Source organism: Mercurialis annua, linkage group LG7, assembly GCF_937616625.2.
Source record: "Mercurialis annua linkage group LG7, ddMerAnnu1.2, whole genome shotgun sequence".
Classification (NCBI taxonomy): Eukaryota; Viridiplantae; Streptophyta; class Magnoliopsida; order Malpighiales; family Euphorbiaceae; genus Mercurialis; species Mercurialis annua.
This window is the reverse complement of record NC_065576.1, coordinates 44321625-44337809: the sequence shown is the minus strand read 5'-3', so window position 1 is coordinate 44337809 and position 16185 is coordinate 44321625. Positions and strand designations below refer to the sequence as shown.

Below are 16185 nucleotides of genomic sequence, written 5' to 3'. Positions count from 1 at the left end.
GGACTTTAAATACAATTTCTCTGAAAAATTGGGAGGTTGTAAATCTAACTCTTTAGAATTTTATTGAAGATGAAGATTAGAAAATACTAGGATTCAACCGATCGAGCGGATCGTCTGTCAAATTGGAAAAAGAAACCCTTAACACAAATAGACGCGCCACAAGTTTCATACAAATTGCTTCTCAATACAATTTTTCTTATATGTTTATTGCCGGATCGGGTATTCAGATCTCATTATCACGTATAATCATCAAAACATCCCATCTAACATTCATCGTTAGGTTAATTTTACGAGATTTATGATTAAAATTTTCTTGTTTTCAATTGATCTTTATTTTTTGTATTGAGTTGTTACTTATTATTTAGTAGTTTAAATTTTAAAGGTCACATAATTGTGCTTTTTTATATATGAGTTTTCATTGTTTGTACCTTAATTTTTATAAATAGATTTTATGTTGGAGAAAAGAATACTATAAAGCAATCAAAAAATTTAATATACTTTTAAATTTGAGTCGAACAAAGAAAAGAAGTACTCTCTCTGTTCCGTTTAAAAAGGGACAAATGACTTTTTCACATATATTAAGAAAGAATTAACTATGATGGTGTTTTCTTATTTTATCCCTATTTATGATAGTATTGTATTTTATGTATAGACTAATAGTCATTAATTATAGAAAGAGAAAAGGGGTTAAAAAAAATTCATATAAATTGGCACAAAAAATACGATATGGCCTTCTTAAGTGGAACAAATAAAAATGAGATATGTCCTTTTTTTAAATGGGACGAAATATATCTCTTTTATCTATTACTCCCTCCGGTCCATAATATTTGTCGCATTTGAGAAATTATTTTGGTCCATAATATTTTTCATGTTATAATATCAAGAGAATATTAATTGCTATTTTTCCATGTTTGCCCCCCATTAATTTATTGAAAGAATACAATAAACAAATAAAAATGGTAGTCATAAATATAAACGAATTTCAATGTAGGGTTAACTTAGTAAAAGTGTTTATAAATTAAGACATATTAATTGTTTTCTTAGTTCTTGTACCAAAGATAAATGCGACAAATATTATGGACCGGAGGGAGTAGAATCCAATTTATTACTAAGTAATCTAATAGTGTTTTCTAAGCATAAATACTCTGTAAATGTTTCTTTTTTTTATTTTCAGGTTTATCAAATTGATTTGTAGACTTTCGCACTCCAAAAATAATTTTTAGTATCAATTGATGTATGTTGCTAATAAAATTAATAACTTTTTTTTTATTATGAAGTGTTTTTAACGAGTTCAACAATAAAACAACATTTTTATTCTTCTATATCTAGACTCTAGAATATTTTATAATTAAAATTTAATTGCACCAAAAATTACCAAATTTCGCGTATTTATGGCATTTAATATAATTCTTTTTAATATATTTAACATTAATTGTTTTTTTTTTTTCATATTTGTCCATAGTTGCACCTCACTCTCTATTACTCGAAAACAAAAGATATATTCTTTTGAAAAATATACCCCTGTATTACACGATTCACATGTTATGTATTAATAAATAAACACAAATATTATGAGTCTATAAAGTCCACCTTCTTTTGAAACTTACCTTGACCAGCTAATTGATTTTTATCCTTTTGATAGAATTTTGAAGTCTAAGCAAGAAGCCATGAACATTCTAGGAATTAATTTCATTGAAAGTAGTAGTGATTAATTATATTCTAGGGAGGGAAATTCAATATTGAATATTTATTTTCAAGGTCAAAGTAAAGAACATGATACATAAATGTCGGATAATTAGGATATCCAAACTACCATCCTATTTAATTTTAGTGTTTATATTTTACTAGTTTTATTTAAAAGAATAGATTGTCATTATTATTATTTTAAATTTTTTCTATAAGTTTAATCATAACTATAAATATATCATTTAATTTGTTTTATTTTATTTTATAAATATAAGAAAATAACTGTTTTTTGTATTAGGCTTAGATAATTTTTATTTATTTATTTGAAGATTAAACTACTTACTCTCTTTTCGGTTTATTTTTCAAGTTTTTCTATTCTAACGTAATTATTTATTTGAATAACTGGATAAATAAAAACCGAAAAAATATGTTACAATGTAGACTTTATCACCACTAATTTTAGCGATCCCCATACGGGGGCGCAATTAGAAATTATCTGAAAGTGGGGAAAGTTTGATATTTTATATAAAATATAAAAATAAAAAATGGTCATTGATGCTTTTAAAGTTTAACTTCAGGATCAAGTAAGTTTTTAATGTCTTAAAAGGTTCAAATATGTCCCTAAAGTTTTAAAAAATAGACAATTGGGCTCTCTAATTTCGACAATCAGGCCTCAACGTCTCATTTACAAGTCAAAATGGGGGCCTGATTATTCACTTTTTAAGACGTTGGCTGCATATTTAAATCTTTCCGAATATGAGGGCTTATTTAATTCTACAAATAAATTTTAGGAGTATAAATGACTCTTTTTTCATATAAAAATAAAGTGGTCCATAAATTAATTTATTATAGGCAAAATGTATAAAAAAACCCTTGTAATTTTCACAAAAGTACAAATCAGCCCTTTTACTTTTTTGGGGTATAATTAAGCCCTTTTTATTTTCAAATAGAACAAATAACCCCTTTCGTCCAGCATTATTAAAAACACTCGTTAATAGCTAAGATGTCTCTCATATTCATATAGAAAAGAAGTTCAAAAATAATTTTAATGTTTAAAATATTTACTGAAAATTTTAGAGGGTAAGTGTCCTAAAAATAAACTAAAAGAGTTTATTTGTTTGATTTTAAAACAATAAAGATTTAATTGTTCAATTTTAAAAATACAAAGACTTAATTATGCCCAATAAAAATAAAAAGATTAATCTGTATTTTAAAAAAAAATCGAGGATTTTTTGTATGTTCTGCCCTTATTATATTATTTAGTCTAATTATTTAATATATTGGTTCAATTTTCTTTCTAAAAAGATGGTCAATTGACCCCTTCCTAACCATGTGGCTTCGCCACGGACCACGCCGATTATGAGTGGTAGAAAGCATAAGGGAGCGAAGCAAAAAGTTGTTTATAGGTCTAAAGAGAGACAAGCAAGTGTCCCACATGAGACCCTAAAAGTTGATTAATTACATGAAAGAAAAAGAAAATAGAGGACAAATTATATGGTTTAATTGGTAAATTAAACTCCTCTCAAATTTTTACTTATGAACATAATAGGTCATGTTTATTTAATTTATAAAAAAATATAAATTAAATTAAATTGATCTAATCATTTATTTATTATGAATGGTGTTGATCAAGTGAACATGATCTTCCATGTTTATTAGAATTAGAGATAATTTTAATTCTCAATATTTTAAAAATCACAGATTTTAATATATTTTGTAATTTTAACATATATTAATAATTATAGCATTTATATCATGAACTATTACTTTTTGTAATTCAAAATATTAAATAGTTTTCTATTTAAAAATATATTAATATAACCACCAGAACATACATTATTTAGATATTCACATCAGTAACTTTTTAGTGGAAAATTATTCATTTTGAATTGTAAAAATTTAAACATTTGATATTGTAAAAATTAAAAGTACGTAATTTTCTAAAAAAATGCTAAAATTTGTATTTAAAAATAATTAAGCCATTATATCTATTTGATTTTTGATTGAAAGGATTTTCTACTTGTAATACAAATAAGAAGCTGCATGCATATTTTAAAAAGGTAAGAACATCAATGGACTCGATCTCTAAAAAGCCAATACATCTGGTCGGCAACATGGATAGACATAATTGTGAAGGTTTTTGCTAAGTATGGATTCGAAAAAAAAATGAACCACTTGAACACGAAAAATGGTAAAATATTTTTTTAATGAATATTTTTAAGCGAAAAATATAAATAAAGTGTTCTAATTTCTATATAAATGGAAAATAAACATTCCCAAAAAAAAAACATTTGGCAAATTTACTTTATTAGTTGGTCTAAGGCATGTATACAAAAAAACTTTTTACCTAGCTAGTTGATTATATTTATTTGAGTTTCTTTTTCTTAATTCTAAAATAATTCTCTTAATTTTTAAATAGTTATGTCATCTGAACATTTAAATTATAATAATAATTTTATACTCCCGTTTAAAATAATAGACACTTTATGATAAACACAAATAGTAAAAAAAACTTAGTTTATCTAGATAAAAACATTTAATTTATAATTTTTTACATATTTTAATATATATTAATTTTGTATGTTTTAACAACCTTTCTTTTATTTTTAATGCATTCTACTGTAGTTAATAATGAAAAATATGACATTTCAATTATTTAAGCAATAATTGAATATTTAAAATTTAGAATAAAAATCTAAAAGAACAGAAAAAATATTTGTTTAATATATCATGATATGTAAAGGCTCATTAGCGTTGAACATAAATAAACTAAAATGTCTTTTAAATTTTTGGATAAATTAAGGATTTTATTAAAAATCACAAGACGTGGCAAGCAAATAAATTCAAACGACACAACCCAACAAAATTAGACTACTTATGAAAGAATAAAGAGTCTACACTACGGTTTACATCGTTGCCCGAATGGGAAAAATGACTGTGAACGGACTAGTAGAAACCAACAGCTTTTGTAATGGTCGAATTGACCAAGTATAATATTTGTGCTTTCCTTTATGAAAATCCTTCTATTCCTCGCTTTTCAAATTTCCCAACAAAAATAAAGCCAGCAAAAGATCATTGTAGCGACTCCGGCCAAAACTTTTTCAAACGAGAATGAAATCAATAATCAAATTTGGATCTATCCACATCAAACCACAACTATTCAAAAGAGTATTCCAAAATTTTCAAGCAAAATCACAATGAACAAAGATATAAATATCTCCAAACTTGAGCAAAACGAACAATACATCCCCTCCACATCAAAAATACTTTGTGAAAAAGAAGGCATCCAGGAGGTCGAGCGTCGTGTGCAGGCCGTCATGCAGGAGGGCCTGCGATAGGTTGAGGAGCGGCTGGCGGAGCAACAACGTCAGCAGCAGGCGACCGACGAGGAGTTGATGGCCCAACTTATCCATGCGAAGCTCGCAAGGATGATGCCTAACCTTCCTGCAGAGTATAAGCCACAGTTCCCCCCTCCCCTACCAGACGATGACGACACCACGTACAACTTTGTAGTGTTGTGTTTGATTAGTTTACGAACAGATTATGTTTTTTTTTCTTTTTTAGACGCTATATGTATACTTTATTACTTATTTATATACTCAGTTTCAATTAATTGTGATTACTGTATTTGACAGGTTTAAAACGATAGGAAAAAACAAAAAAAATAGCGGAAAACGGCAAAATTCTACCGAAAAACCTGTTAAATAGCGACATATTATATCTATTTAGCGACGGATTATCCGTCGCTAAACGTGCCTTTCCTAAGACAAAAATGGCACGTTTAGCGACAGATATTGTCCGTCGCTAAACGTGCCTTCCCTAAGACAGAAAAGGCACATTTAGCGACAGACATATCCGTTGCTAAACGTGCCAACTTCGTCGCAAATAACGCCTCCATTTTTGTCTCGTTCGTTGACTGTTTGCGACGGATTTAAAAAATTAGGGACGGAATATTCCTCGCTTAAATTGCCAAAGACAAGAAAAAGCGTCGTAAACACGATTTGCGATCATAAATCTTTTGACGGACCACGTCTGTCGCTAATCCGTTGCAAACCGTTTTTAGCAACGAATCTGATTTCTAGTAGTGGAGCGAGCACCGAAGGGTGCACAGTAATGGATTGACCAAGTTTGTCACCAATTAGTAAGAACACCTTCCTAAGCACATAAAAGGATATTTGACAGTGAAATCCATGCATAACGCTCTTTGGATAGAAAGGAATCATCCCAAGGGATGATCTATTCGAAAAATTCTACCATACTGAAAATATATTGCTTATAAAACAATTTAGATAAGTTTCATTATGAAAACCTATCAGAATAAAACACCCTCCCCAAAAAAGGATTCTGATTCGAAAACCAACTCGATGTCCTCCAAATAAGAACTGATGTGCAACAAACTCTTAATGTTTTTCACCTTAACAATCAAAGAGTTAATAGAGAAATCTTGTTTGGAAGTAGGAACATCATAGATAAGAGAATTATTAGAAACCACTTGAACAAAGTAACGGGAGTCACGAACTGAATCATTGCGAAACCGAAGACCAAAAGTTCTAGCTATTCTGAGGTGACATTTATGGACGAGGAATATGACCTAACTTGAACATGGAGCATGGTGGTGGCTTGCTGTATTTTGGTGGCTAGAGTTAGGGTTCAGCGTAAGGAGCATGGCTGCTTTCCAAAAAGAGAAATGTATGTTTTTTAATTAATAAAAGAGTAATATGATTTTAATTTGTTGTAGATTGGAGATTTAATGAATTATGAATTATATAAACGAAAAAATATTTTTATTTATTTTAAACTATAATCAAATTGATAAAAGTATTTATAAAAAACTATTTCGACAATTTGATTTATCAATTTTATAATTTATAGAAATTATATTCAATAACTAAATAAAAGTTATCAAGAGTTTAACTAATAAAATAAGATATAATTTAATATTTTTGATATTTTTACCATATATTAGTTCGTATTTGAAGAAAGAATTTAAATAATTTTATAATAATAAAATTATTTCAATTACAACTTTTATAGAACTAGATAGATATTTTTTTAAAAAAGTTTATGAATTTTTCAAATTATTGTGTAATTTTTATAAAAATAAATTAAGAAAAATTTATTTATTCATTTTTTTTATTTGTTGCGTAAATGCAATTGTTTTAGATTTGTAAAATTAACGGAATATGTAGTCATTTTTTTAAAAAAAATATTTATCTCAATTTAGTCATAATTTGTATATTAAAATAAAATTTATGTTCCCTATTAATAGAAAATAACTCGATCTTTATATTCATTATAAATTTGATAAATTCCGTATAATTCAATCCCTACAAGAAGTGTCCTATACTTTTAAGGGTTAGTTACATATAAAATTACGACATTTACACCGATTCACGAAAAATATGACTCTTAAAATGTAGCAATCGAAGACATAACCTTTCTTTTCTTTTCAAATTCAACATTAGAGACGTTTTCGCTGACGTGGCATGACACGCGGCAGAAATATGAGGTGTCCAAGTTAGCAAAATTTCACCAAAAAATATGTTAATGTTGAATTTGAAAAGAAACAAAAGGTTGTGCAATTGTCACGTTTTAAAAGTCAATGTTTATTTCGTGAATCAGTGTAAATGTCGTGATTTTATATATAATTAACCATTTTTTTAATTATAAAGACTATAGTATTTATTTCCAAATTTAAACTGTTAGTAGTAGATTGCAACATTAATGATATCTTAAGATTGTTACCATTAATTATTAAGGAAATTTCAATCTTTTTTGTCATGCTTATATAAGTGGCACCAACATTCTTGATTGGACAGCTTAGCATGATAAGCTTTTGCACACGATGTGAGTTAGCATTATCGGATTCGGGATAAAGGAGGCAGCAATGATTCTTATGAAGATACAATGCACTGAGTTTGTTTGTTTCTATTCCTTTTAAGTTAAGGTAATCACTAATCAAAATGTTGGATTACCTTTTAAAAATACATTAATTATCTTTAAATGATTACTTATCCCACCACGACAGCAGACAAGTTGATAAAACTTTTTTTAATTTATATGAAATTACGGATTTAAATTGTATAGATATACTGCCTTTTAAAATTTAAAATGAATTAAAGTTTTATCTCCTGTATAAAATTTAGTGAAAATTATTCTGAGACTTTCACGCATAATTCACAATTTGATATATTTTATTTGAAATCACATTTATTGACCATTATCTTTAACTCCATTAACAATTAACAATTTTTGTTAATTCCATTAATGATTTGGTATTCATTCCCGAACAATTTTATACCTCACTTTCAATTCCATGAACGAGTTGATACCTCAATTTCAAACGATTTGAACCTCAATTTTAATTCCTTTAACGATTTGTTACAACAAATTAACAAAATTGATTATATAATTGAAAGTAAAAGGCCATTAAGTAAAGTTTTTAAATATGGAGTATCAAACTGTAAACTGTGGTATATGTAAGGGGCCTCAAAATAATTTGCTCAAAATTTATCTGGCTTGAATATAAATTAGTCTGAATATAAAAATTTTAAAATGCCGCTTTACAATTGGAATCTATTTAAGACACCTCATACATGGTGTACCTGTAGAAAAAAGAACACGCTATTATTGATGGATCCGGAAATATGGTGATTGAAATCCGTCTTTTCGTGTTCTCGAAAGGATCTGGATGACCTACAAAAGACAGATGTAGGAAAGGCGAACTTGGGCTATGGGGCCCGAGTTTGCTCCAGTTCCTAAGCCAGTAAGGGTAATTATGGTATTTTAGACGAGTAATAAATGAATCATATCTGAAAAACGAGAAGTGATACTATTACATCTTTTATAGGGCTTTTTTGGGTTGTCTTCCTTTTTCTAATGATGTTGGATGTTGTAGTATTCCATCATTAGTCCCTCAAGGAGTGTTTAGACTATAGCTCGATACAAAATTCGGAAAAGCTTATGTTTGTTCTTGCTCCATGTTGGTACTCCTTGTTTGATAATGATCCTTTTGATCTTGGAGGTGACTCTAGTTTAGACGTTGCACAAACCCTGAAGTTACCTCGACGATCAAAGAAAAGAATTATCTTTTTTCTTTTTTTATATTCTTCTTTGTTATTCCATATGTTCTTTCTTTTTAGTACTCTTTATACTTTTTCTTGTGATGGTATTTATACTTCATTCGTAATGTTGTACAATTATTTTCAGTTTGTTTTGCTTAATGCTCCTCGGGTGTCGTGTACATGTTATTGCCGCCTCTTTATTTTTTACGGTTACTAACCTACGTCGCCTCATTTTTAATTGTTTTTCGTAACATGCTGCGATTAATGATGATGTTTTGGACTTCAGAATTCTTAGAATTCTCAGTGGTTTTGTCCCTTGTATTTCCACCTCGTTCTCTCTCATTTTCTTTATCAATAGATATTTTCTTTCTCCTGTCATTTCTTTCTACTTAGACTCTTTTAGTTCTTTTCTTTCATTTTTAAGATCTTCCCGAAGCTTTCACCCTCTCCTTTTCACTACTAAAAAACAGTGGTTTAGCGACGGACTATTCAGTCGCTAAACCCTTGAATTCCGTCGCTAATGGTGATTAGCGACGGAATGGCGACGGATTAAGTCCGTCGCCACAATGTTGGTCGCTAAACAAGTAGCGACCAACATTTTCAATCCGTGGCAAAGTTAGCGAATTTCCGTCGCTAAATTTGCCAATCCGTCGCCAATTAGTCTCATTTGGAGACGAATTCTGAGACTAATTGGCGACGGATATAGATATATTAGCGACGGATTATCCGTCGCTAAATTGTCAGGTTTAGCGACGGATATTTCCGTCGCTAAACCGGTCACAGTTCGTCTCACTGTGACCGGTTAGCGACGGAAATATCCGTCGCTAAACCTGACAATTCCGTCGCCAATTTTGTATTATTTTGGCAAATTTCTGCCGTTTTCTGTTGTTTTTGTGTTTCACTGATGTTTAAAACCTGCTAAATACAGTAATTAAATTTTATTTTAGATTACACCTATTTGAAACTGAATAAAAGTATATATATATAAAATAAAATATCAAAGTATACATAAAACGTTGTCTGAAAAAAAACATCGTACATAATATATTTTAGAAAATAAAATAAACAGGAAACTACAAATCTGTAGTATCGCCACCGTCTGGCGGAGGAGGGGGAAACTGTGGCTGATACTCTGGTGGGAGATTCGGCATCATCCGTGCAATCTCATCACGTATCATCTGTGCCATGCTGGCCTGCTGCGCCGCCAACCGCTGCTCAACCTGCCGCAGGCCCTCCTGGATGCCGGCCTGCACACGGCGCTCGACCTCCTCATCCGCCTGCTGTGATGTCCGTGAAGAGCTGCCTCTCTGCGGTCTGATACTCGGGCCTACATATCTGCTGGTAGCCGAACCCAGGCCGTACACCCGATGCTTCTTGTTGACGCCCTTGATATCCATAAATATCTGCGTCTCATCCACAGGACTCGAGGTGCTCCCCTCTCCGGTCGGCGACTGTGTCGCAGCAGCAAGCCTCTCAGCGATGGCGTCCTACGTACAAAACAATTACAAAACATATCAGTTTAGTTTTATAACAAATAAAAAAACATAACACTTTATAAATAATTCTAATTATTCAGGAAATTTCGGCAGCATTTCCTCTGTAATATGAACATCACCCATTTTTCAGGGAAGTCCTGCAAGCAAATTACAGCAAATTACAATATATAACCCAACCAACCAAATATATTAAGTTCTAATTACACAAACGTTAAGCCTATACAGTTTAACACTTCATATATAATATATTCAACACTTAAGCCTATATACACAACTTATAGAATTTTAATGTGATAAGGACTTACAGTCATATCCTGAGCCCTCTTGTCGACTGGTTTCTTCTCAGCCTTCGTTTTATGAAGGCGACTGTACAGCTCTGTCGCACTCGGCTTCCGGCCGAGCTCCTTAGCCTATCAGAAAAATACAGATTTATTAAGTATTAAAATAAAACAAATACGTTATTTAAGTAATTTAATTACTGATTAGAAACAAACCATCACATCCATATGCTTGATAGCAGAGCGAGATCCTCCGGTATGGCGGACAGGACCAGAACCGGGGCCCGCAGGCTCACTCATCCGGTTTGCCCGAGCTGTCTCTAACTTCTTTTTCTCCTTCTCTGTGTCCCAAAATGCATTCCAGGCTTCCCAGATCTCCTGATTCACAGATGTATGCTTCTTTTGCATTTTCCTCATCTTGTGGATGTTGTCTTTGTACCGGGTGGCTGCATGGGTCATGAAGACCCGTCTGATTACCTCCTCGCTGTACGCAGAGTCATCCCACCAGAACTTCTTCTGCAAACAGTAATAACATGAGCTTTGAGTTAGAATTTTCACAAATACCAAAACTTAAATATATTAAATTTTAAATTTAATTACCTGAAATTCCTGAAAATAGAACTCCCTCTGGTCCGCTGTCAGAAAGCGCCATGCTGATCCAGTCTCGAACCAGCACTGCCTGAAAATATCCCGGATAGCCCGAGAAACAGGCCCAGAGTCCAGCAACATTGTCCTGTGATATAATAAGCATAATTTACTTTACATACATATTAATTCCATACTAAAAATCAAAAAAATTAAAAAAACTTTAATCATACCTGCTAGGGTCCGGACGAACCATCGCCCTACCCTGGTTGTCCAAAATGGCCGAGGGCTCGCCTGCCTCACGCTCCTGCAAAGGCTGAACAGGTCCTCCAGCCTCCTCACGATGCTGCTCCTCAACGGGCTCAGTAGGGTCCCCCCGTCCTCGGCCTGATCCTCGGCCTGATCCTCGGCCTGAGCCTCCGCCTGAGCCTCGACCCCTCATACCTGCACTAATTGTCAAGTTAATTGTTCCAAAACTAAACAACACATTATAAAACTACATACGTGAAACATATAACTAAGAAATATGAATTCAATTTAAAATAGTACACTTGAATAAATAATTATAAAACATAATTATAATTAAGAAACATGCTAATACATAAAATACTCTAAGCTACTAAAGTTCTTCAATTTCATCTTCATCTGATGAGGATGCGATAAAGTCAGATTCTGTTTCATCAGGAGGCACGAACAACGCATCTTCTTCAGCTTCTCCGTTGTCATCAGCTAAATATGTCGAATTGTCGTCCGTTGCAACAATGAGAGGATTTTCTTCTATCACGTCTTGAAAAGCCGGGATAATCCCCTCGGGCATGTCAAGTTCAGATCTTGCCTTTGTCCTGCAAACTGCCCACCAATTTAATTTATCCCTTCTTTTACTAGGATATGGCAGGTAATGAACCTGGTCGGCCTGTTCGGCTAAGATGAATGGTTCATACTTATTGTATCTCCTTCTGTTATTAATATCCACCACGTTGTATTTTTTGTTACTAATTGTGCCAGAATTTCGTGCTGGGTCGAACCACTCGCATTTAAATAAGACAGTCGTCTTCATTGGAAGAGCCGGATACTCCAGCTCAATTATGTCTGTCAGAACTCCATAAAAGTCATTTTCGCTGTCGACATATTGAGTTCCCTTCACGCAGACTCCACTATTCATAGTAAGCTGTTCCTCCCCATAAGCTTGAGTCTGAAACTTAAATCCGTTTACACGGTACCCCTTAAATGTTCTTACTGATCTAAGAGGTCCTTTAGCGAGACTAAGAATAAAGGGATTAGTACAAACAGTTGGATCTTGCACCTGTAGCGTAAAAGTGTATTATAAATCAGAACTTTTTATTGAAAGAATCGAAAAGTATTTTGTAAAATACTTACGTATTGTTGAAACCAGTAGGCAAATTGACTCTCGAACTTCGCTTCAATTTGAGAGATGGTGATTTCAGGGTTTTCTCTGCGCAACTCGCCTTCGAAAACCCTTAGTTAAGTAGAAAACAATTATTACAAGCTGAATAATTATTGGATATGACATTGACAACTGTATTAAAGCTTACTCTCTGTAATTTTCAATTTCTGAACAATTCAACAGAACATATGTCCGAGCAGCAACAATCTCAGAATCTTCAAGATATCTCTTGCGGCAAGCACCCACTGATTGCCCGTGCGGCTTAAAAATAGATAGTCTGTCCACATCGTCATCGACTTCAATGTCATAAACTTCATTCCTTTGCGGCCGCTCAGGTATCATTGGGTCACCTTCTGAAAAGTAATAAGCTGCAAATTTTGCGGTTTCTTCATTCAAGTATCCGCTACTGATGCTTCCTTCCACCCTCCCTTTATTGCTGACTTTTTTTTCCAGCTTTCTCAAATATCTGATTCCACATTCCTCAGTTAGTGAACATGACATGTCAATATATATACTACTACACAGAATTGAGAAAATTCAATTACTTTACCTTTCAAATGGATACATCCAGCGATACTGAACCGGACCTGCCATCATAGCTTCGTACGGCAGATGTACGGGTAGATGTTCCATGGAGTCAAAAAAGCTGGGCGGAAAAATACGTTCCAGCTTGCACAGTATCTTTGGGATTTCCAGCCTCATACGATCTAGATCTATCTCTGTTAGAGACGTGGAGGTTAACTCACGAAAGAAGATACTCAGCTCTGTTAAAGGCTCCCAGACTTCCTTCGGTAATAGCTCACGGAGAGCGATTGGCAGAAGTCTTTGCATAAAAATGTGGCAGTCGTGACTTTTCATTCCATGCATTTTCAGACCGATTGTATCGACACATCTGGACAAGTTGGACGCGTAGCCATCTGGAAACCTTATTAACTTAATCCACTCAAGTAAAGCTTTTTTCCCGTCCCTGTCCAAAGCATACATCGCCTTAGGAAATCTCCCAGTAACCGGATCTTTAGCTAACTCAGGCCGATCACATATGTCATTCAACTCTTCTCTAGATTTTGCATGGTCTTTCGTTTTCCCGGGAACATTTAGTACCGTATTGAAAATGTTGTCGAATACGTTTTTCTCAATGTGCATGACATCGAGATTGTGACGAATGAGATTTGTTTTCCAATACGGCAAATCCCAGAAAATACTTTTTTTATTCCAACCATAATTTTCCGACTTCGCAGCATTATTTTTCTCAGCCCCAAATTCATATGCCTTCATAAACCCCAGACTGTCCACCTCTGCCAACAATTCTTCTCCGGTTTTCGGGTGTCCGAATTCTTTGTTTACGGTTTTCCCTTTACGGAATTGAGTTGTGTTACGACGGTACGGGTGACCACGAGGCAAGAACTTTCTGTGGCAGTCAAACCACGACTGTTTTCTACTCCCTTTCAGCGTGAAAGCATCTGTATTTTCCATGCAGTGAGGGCAAGCCAGTCTCCCAGATGTGCTCCAGCCAGCCAACATTGAATAAGCGGGAAAATCATTAATTGTCCACATCAGTGCCGCTTTCATTTGAAAATTTTGTCGCCTATGAACGTCGAATGTCTGGACTCCAAATTCCCAAAGTTGGTTTAGCTCAGCTATCAACGGCTGCAGGAAAATATCCATTTGATGTTTAGGATTTCGAGGCCCAGGGACAATAACAGTTAAAAACATGAACTCATCTTTCATACACATTCCTGGAGGGAGATTGTAAGGTGTCAAAATTACTGGCCATGATGAATAATTCTGCCCGAAGGCCCCAAATGGTTGAAACCCATCAGTACACAGGCCTAGTCTGATATTTCGAATTTCTTCCGCAAACTCTGTATGCAATTCACTAAAATGTTTCCACGCCGGGGAATCTGACGGGTGACACATCTTTCCATCAACCATTTCGTGTTCAGTGTGCCACGTCATATGCTTGGCAGTGGCTTTAGAAGCGTACAACCTCTGCAATCTCGGAGTTATAGGAAAATAAAACATTTTCCTATATGGGACGTTAACTCGTCTTTTCGCAGAATTTCCGTTAGGGGCCGGTTTCCACCGTTCGTGATCGCAAATTTTGCATCGCGTTAAATCCGCGTCTGACCCCCAATAAATCATACAGTTGCGTAAACAGCAATCGATAACTTCAACCGGCAACCCAAGACCTCTAACCATCTTCTTTATTTCGGCAAAGTTCTTCGGCATCTTGTTGTCCTCTAGAAGCAGCTCTTGTATAAATTCGGTCACATCATCTACTAAAGCCACTGACCCACTATGTCGACATTTGATGTCCAACATTTTAACAGCCGCAGACAAAGGAGAGTGTTTGCTACTACCGGGGTATACAGGTTCTTCAGCTGCACGCATCATATTATAAAAATGTTTAGCTTCATTATTCGGTTCCTCCTCCGTGAACACTACTTCTGGACCAGCAGCATCGATAATCATTCTCTGAACGGAGCTGAAATCGTCTTCCTCCTCATTTTCCATGTCAATGTCATACTCCGGCATCTGTGCAACGGGACGAGGATCTAAAACATTTCCCTCCCCATGAAAAACCCAGACTTTATAATCTGCCACAAACCCTTTCTGCAGAATGTGCAGCTTCACTGTTTCGACGTCTCGATAACTCGTATTTTTACATCTTGCCCTAGGACATGGGCATTTAATCTCGGGCCCACTCATGCACGCGGGATGACGTAAAGCAAAATTAACAAATTCCTGCACGCGCTCGTCAAAACCTGGGTATAGCAACCCGCCCTGCAGCCGCTTATACATCCAACTTCGGTCTGTATCCATTACTGTAGTACGGATAATTAGGAGGGGTTCTCGCTCGGAAATAGTAAAGTCAATTTAATTGACTGCATTAAAGGTATGGACCTATCCCATTCGCAAAACTAGCGCCCCTTAACTCGGCCACGATATATGCCTAGCAACGGAGAAAATATTCGGCAGCCTTCCGGCGTCGTTCTCCTTTAGTGCGATATTTAGTATATGTGGTGTAACGCTAATTATATATTCCGCGAGGAATAAGCATTACAGAACATATACTATACATCCACCCGGAGAACAAACGCTGGAAAACAACCGAATATTTTTCTACCGCCACTAGACATATATAATTTCGTGACCGAGCTACGGGAGGACCAGTTTTGCGAACTGTACAAACTGTACAATCCCGTGTCGTTCAATCGCTTGAACACACAGGACGGGAAATCTATGGCTAGGTTTACGATTTTATTCGGTGGGAATAAAATCGGGGTCATTTTAGGGTAAAACAGCTTATAAAATTAAATAATTAAAAATAAAAATAATATTTGTATACTTGTTGCAGAGCAGAACCGCAATAGATAAAAAAAATCGATGAGAAATGTCAGACCGATGCAACCAACTGACATCTATCAAACCTATCACGAAATTGGTTTCACTGTTTTGTTATTATACAATTAATAAATACATTCATTTTCAGGAAAACAATTGGGCAGCACTTCCCCTAAAAATGAGCATCACCCATTTTTCAGGGAAGTCCTGCAAGCACATTACAATTCACAAACCAAAATACAACTCAATTATAACAAAATTAATTAACCAAATTAGCACTAATAAATATTTTAATTAACTAATTATATACTTTAACCAACTAATTA

The 16185-nt window shown here is 34.0% G+C and overlaps 2 protein-coding genes across 2 annotated transcripts; both read right to left on the bottom strand.

Moving 5' to 3' along the window:
- Positions 1-9707: 9707 nt before the first annotated feature.
- Positions 9708-11388, bottom strand: LOC126655507 (uncharacterized). Its single transcript, XM_050349724.1, has 5 exons — positions 11343-11388; positions 11125-11257; positions 10741-11040; positions 10552-10656; positions 9708-10237 (listed from the first exon to the last, which is right to left on the bottom strand). Exons 1-5 carry the CDS (start codon positions 11363-11365, stop codon positions 9824-9826), a joined length of 975 nt encoding a protein of 324 aa, XP_050205681.1. The 5' UTR covers positions 11366-11388; the 3' UTR covers positions 9708-9823.
- Positions 11389-11728: 340 nt separating this feature from the next.
- Positions 11729-15946, bottom strand: LOC126657234 (uncharacterized). Its single transcript, XM_056103809.1, has 7 exons — positions 15864-15946; positions 14100-15339; positions 13732-14018; positions 13191-13587; positions 12663-13031; positions 12487-12586; positions 11729-12412 (listed from the first exon to the last, which is right to left on the bottom strand). The coding sequence occupies exons 1-7, from the start codon at positions 15934-15936 to the stop codon at positions 11729-11731; spliced, it is 3150 nt and encodes a 1049-aa protein (XP_055959784.1). The 5' UTR covers positions 15937-15946.
- Positions 15947-16185: the final 239 nt, after the last annotated feature.

Coding starts and splice junctions, on each gene's coding strand:
- LOC126655507 (XM_050349724.1), bottom strand. CDS start 11,365: ATGGTTCGTCCGGACCCTAGCAG. Junction 10,657..10,740: donor TCAAGCATATGGATGTGATG/GTTTGTTTCTAA, acceptor TTTTTCTGATAG/GCTAAGGAGCTCGGCCGGAA. Junction 10,238..10,551: donor AGAGGGCTCAGGATATGACT/GTAAGTCCTTAT, acceptor TTTTGTACGTAG/GACGCCATCGCTGAGAGGCT.
- LOC126657234 (XM_056103809.1), bottom strand. CDS start 15,936: ATGTCAGTTGGTTGCATCGGTCTGACATTTCTCATCGATTTTTTTTAT. Junction 13,032..13,190: donor CTGGAAATCCCAAAGATACT/GTGCAAGCTGGA, acceptor AATTCTGTGTAG/TAGTATATATATTGACATGT. Junction 12,413..12,486: donor CCTACTGGTTTCAACAATAC/GTAAGTATTTTA, acceptor TTTACGCTACAG/GTGCAAGATCCAACTGTTTG.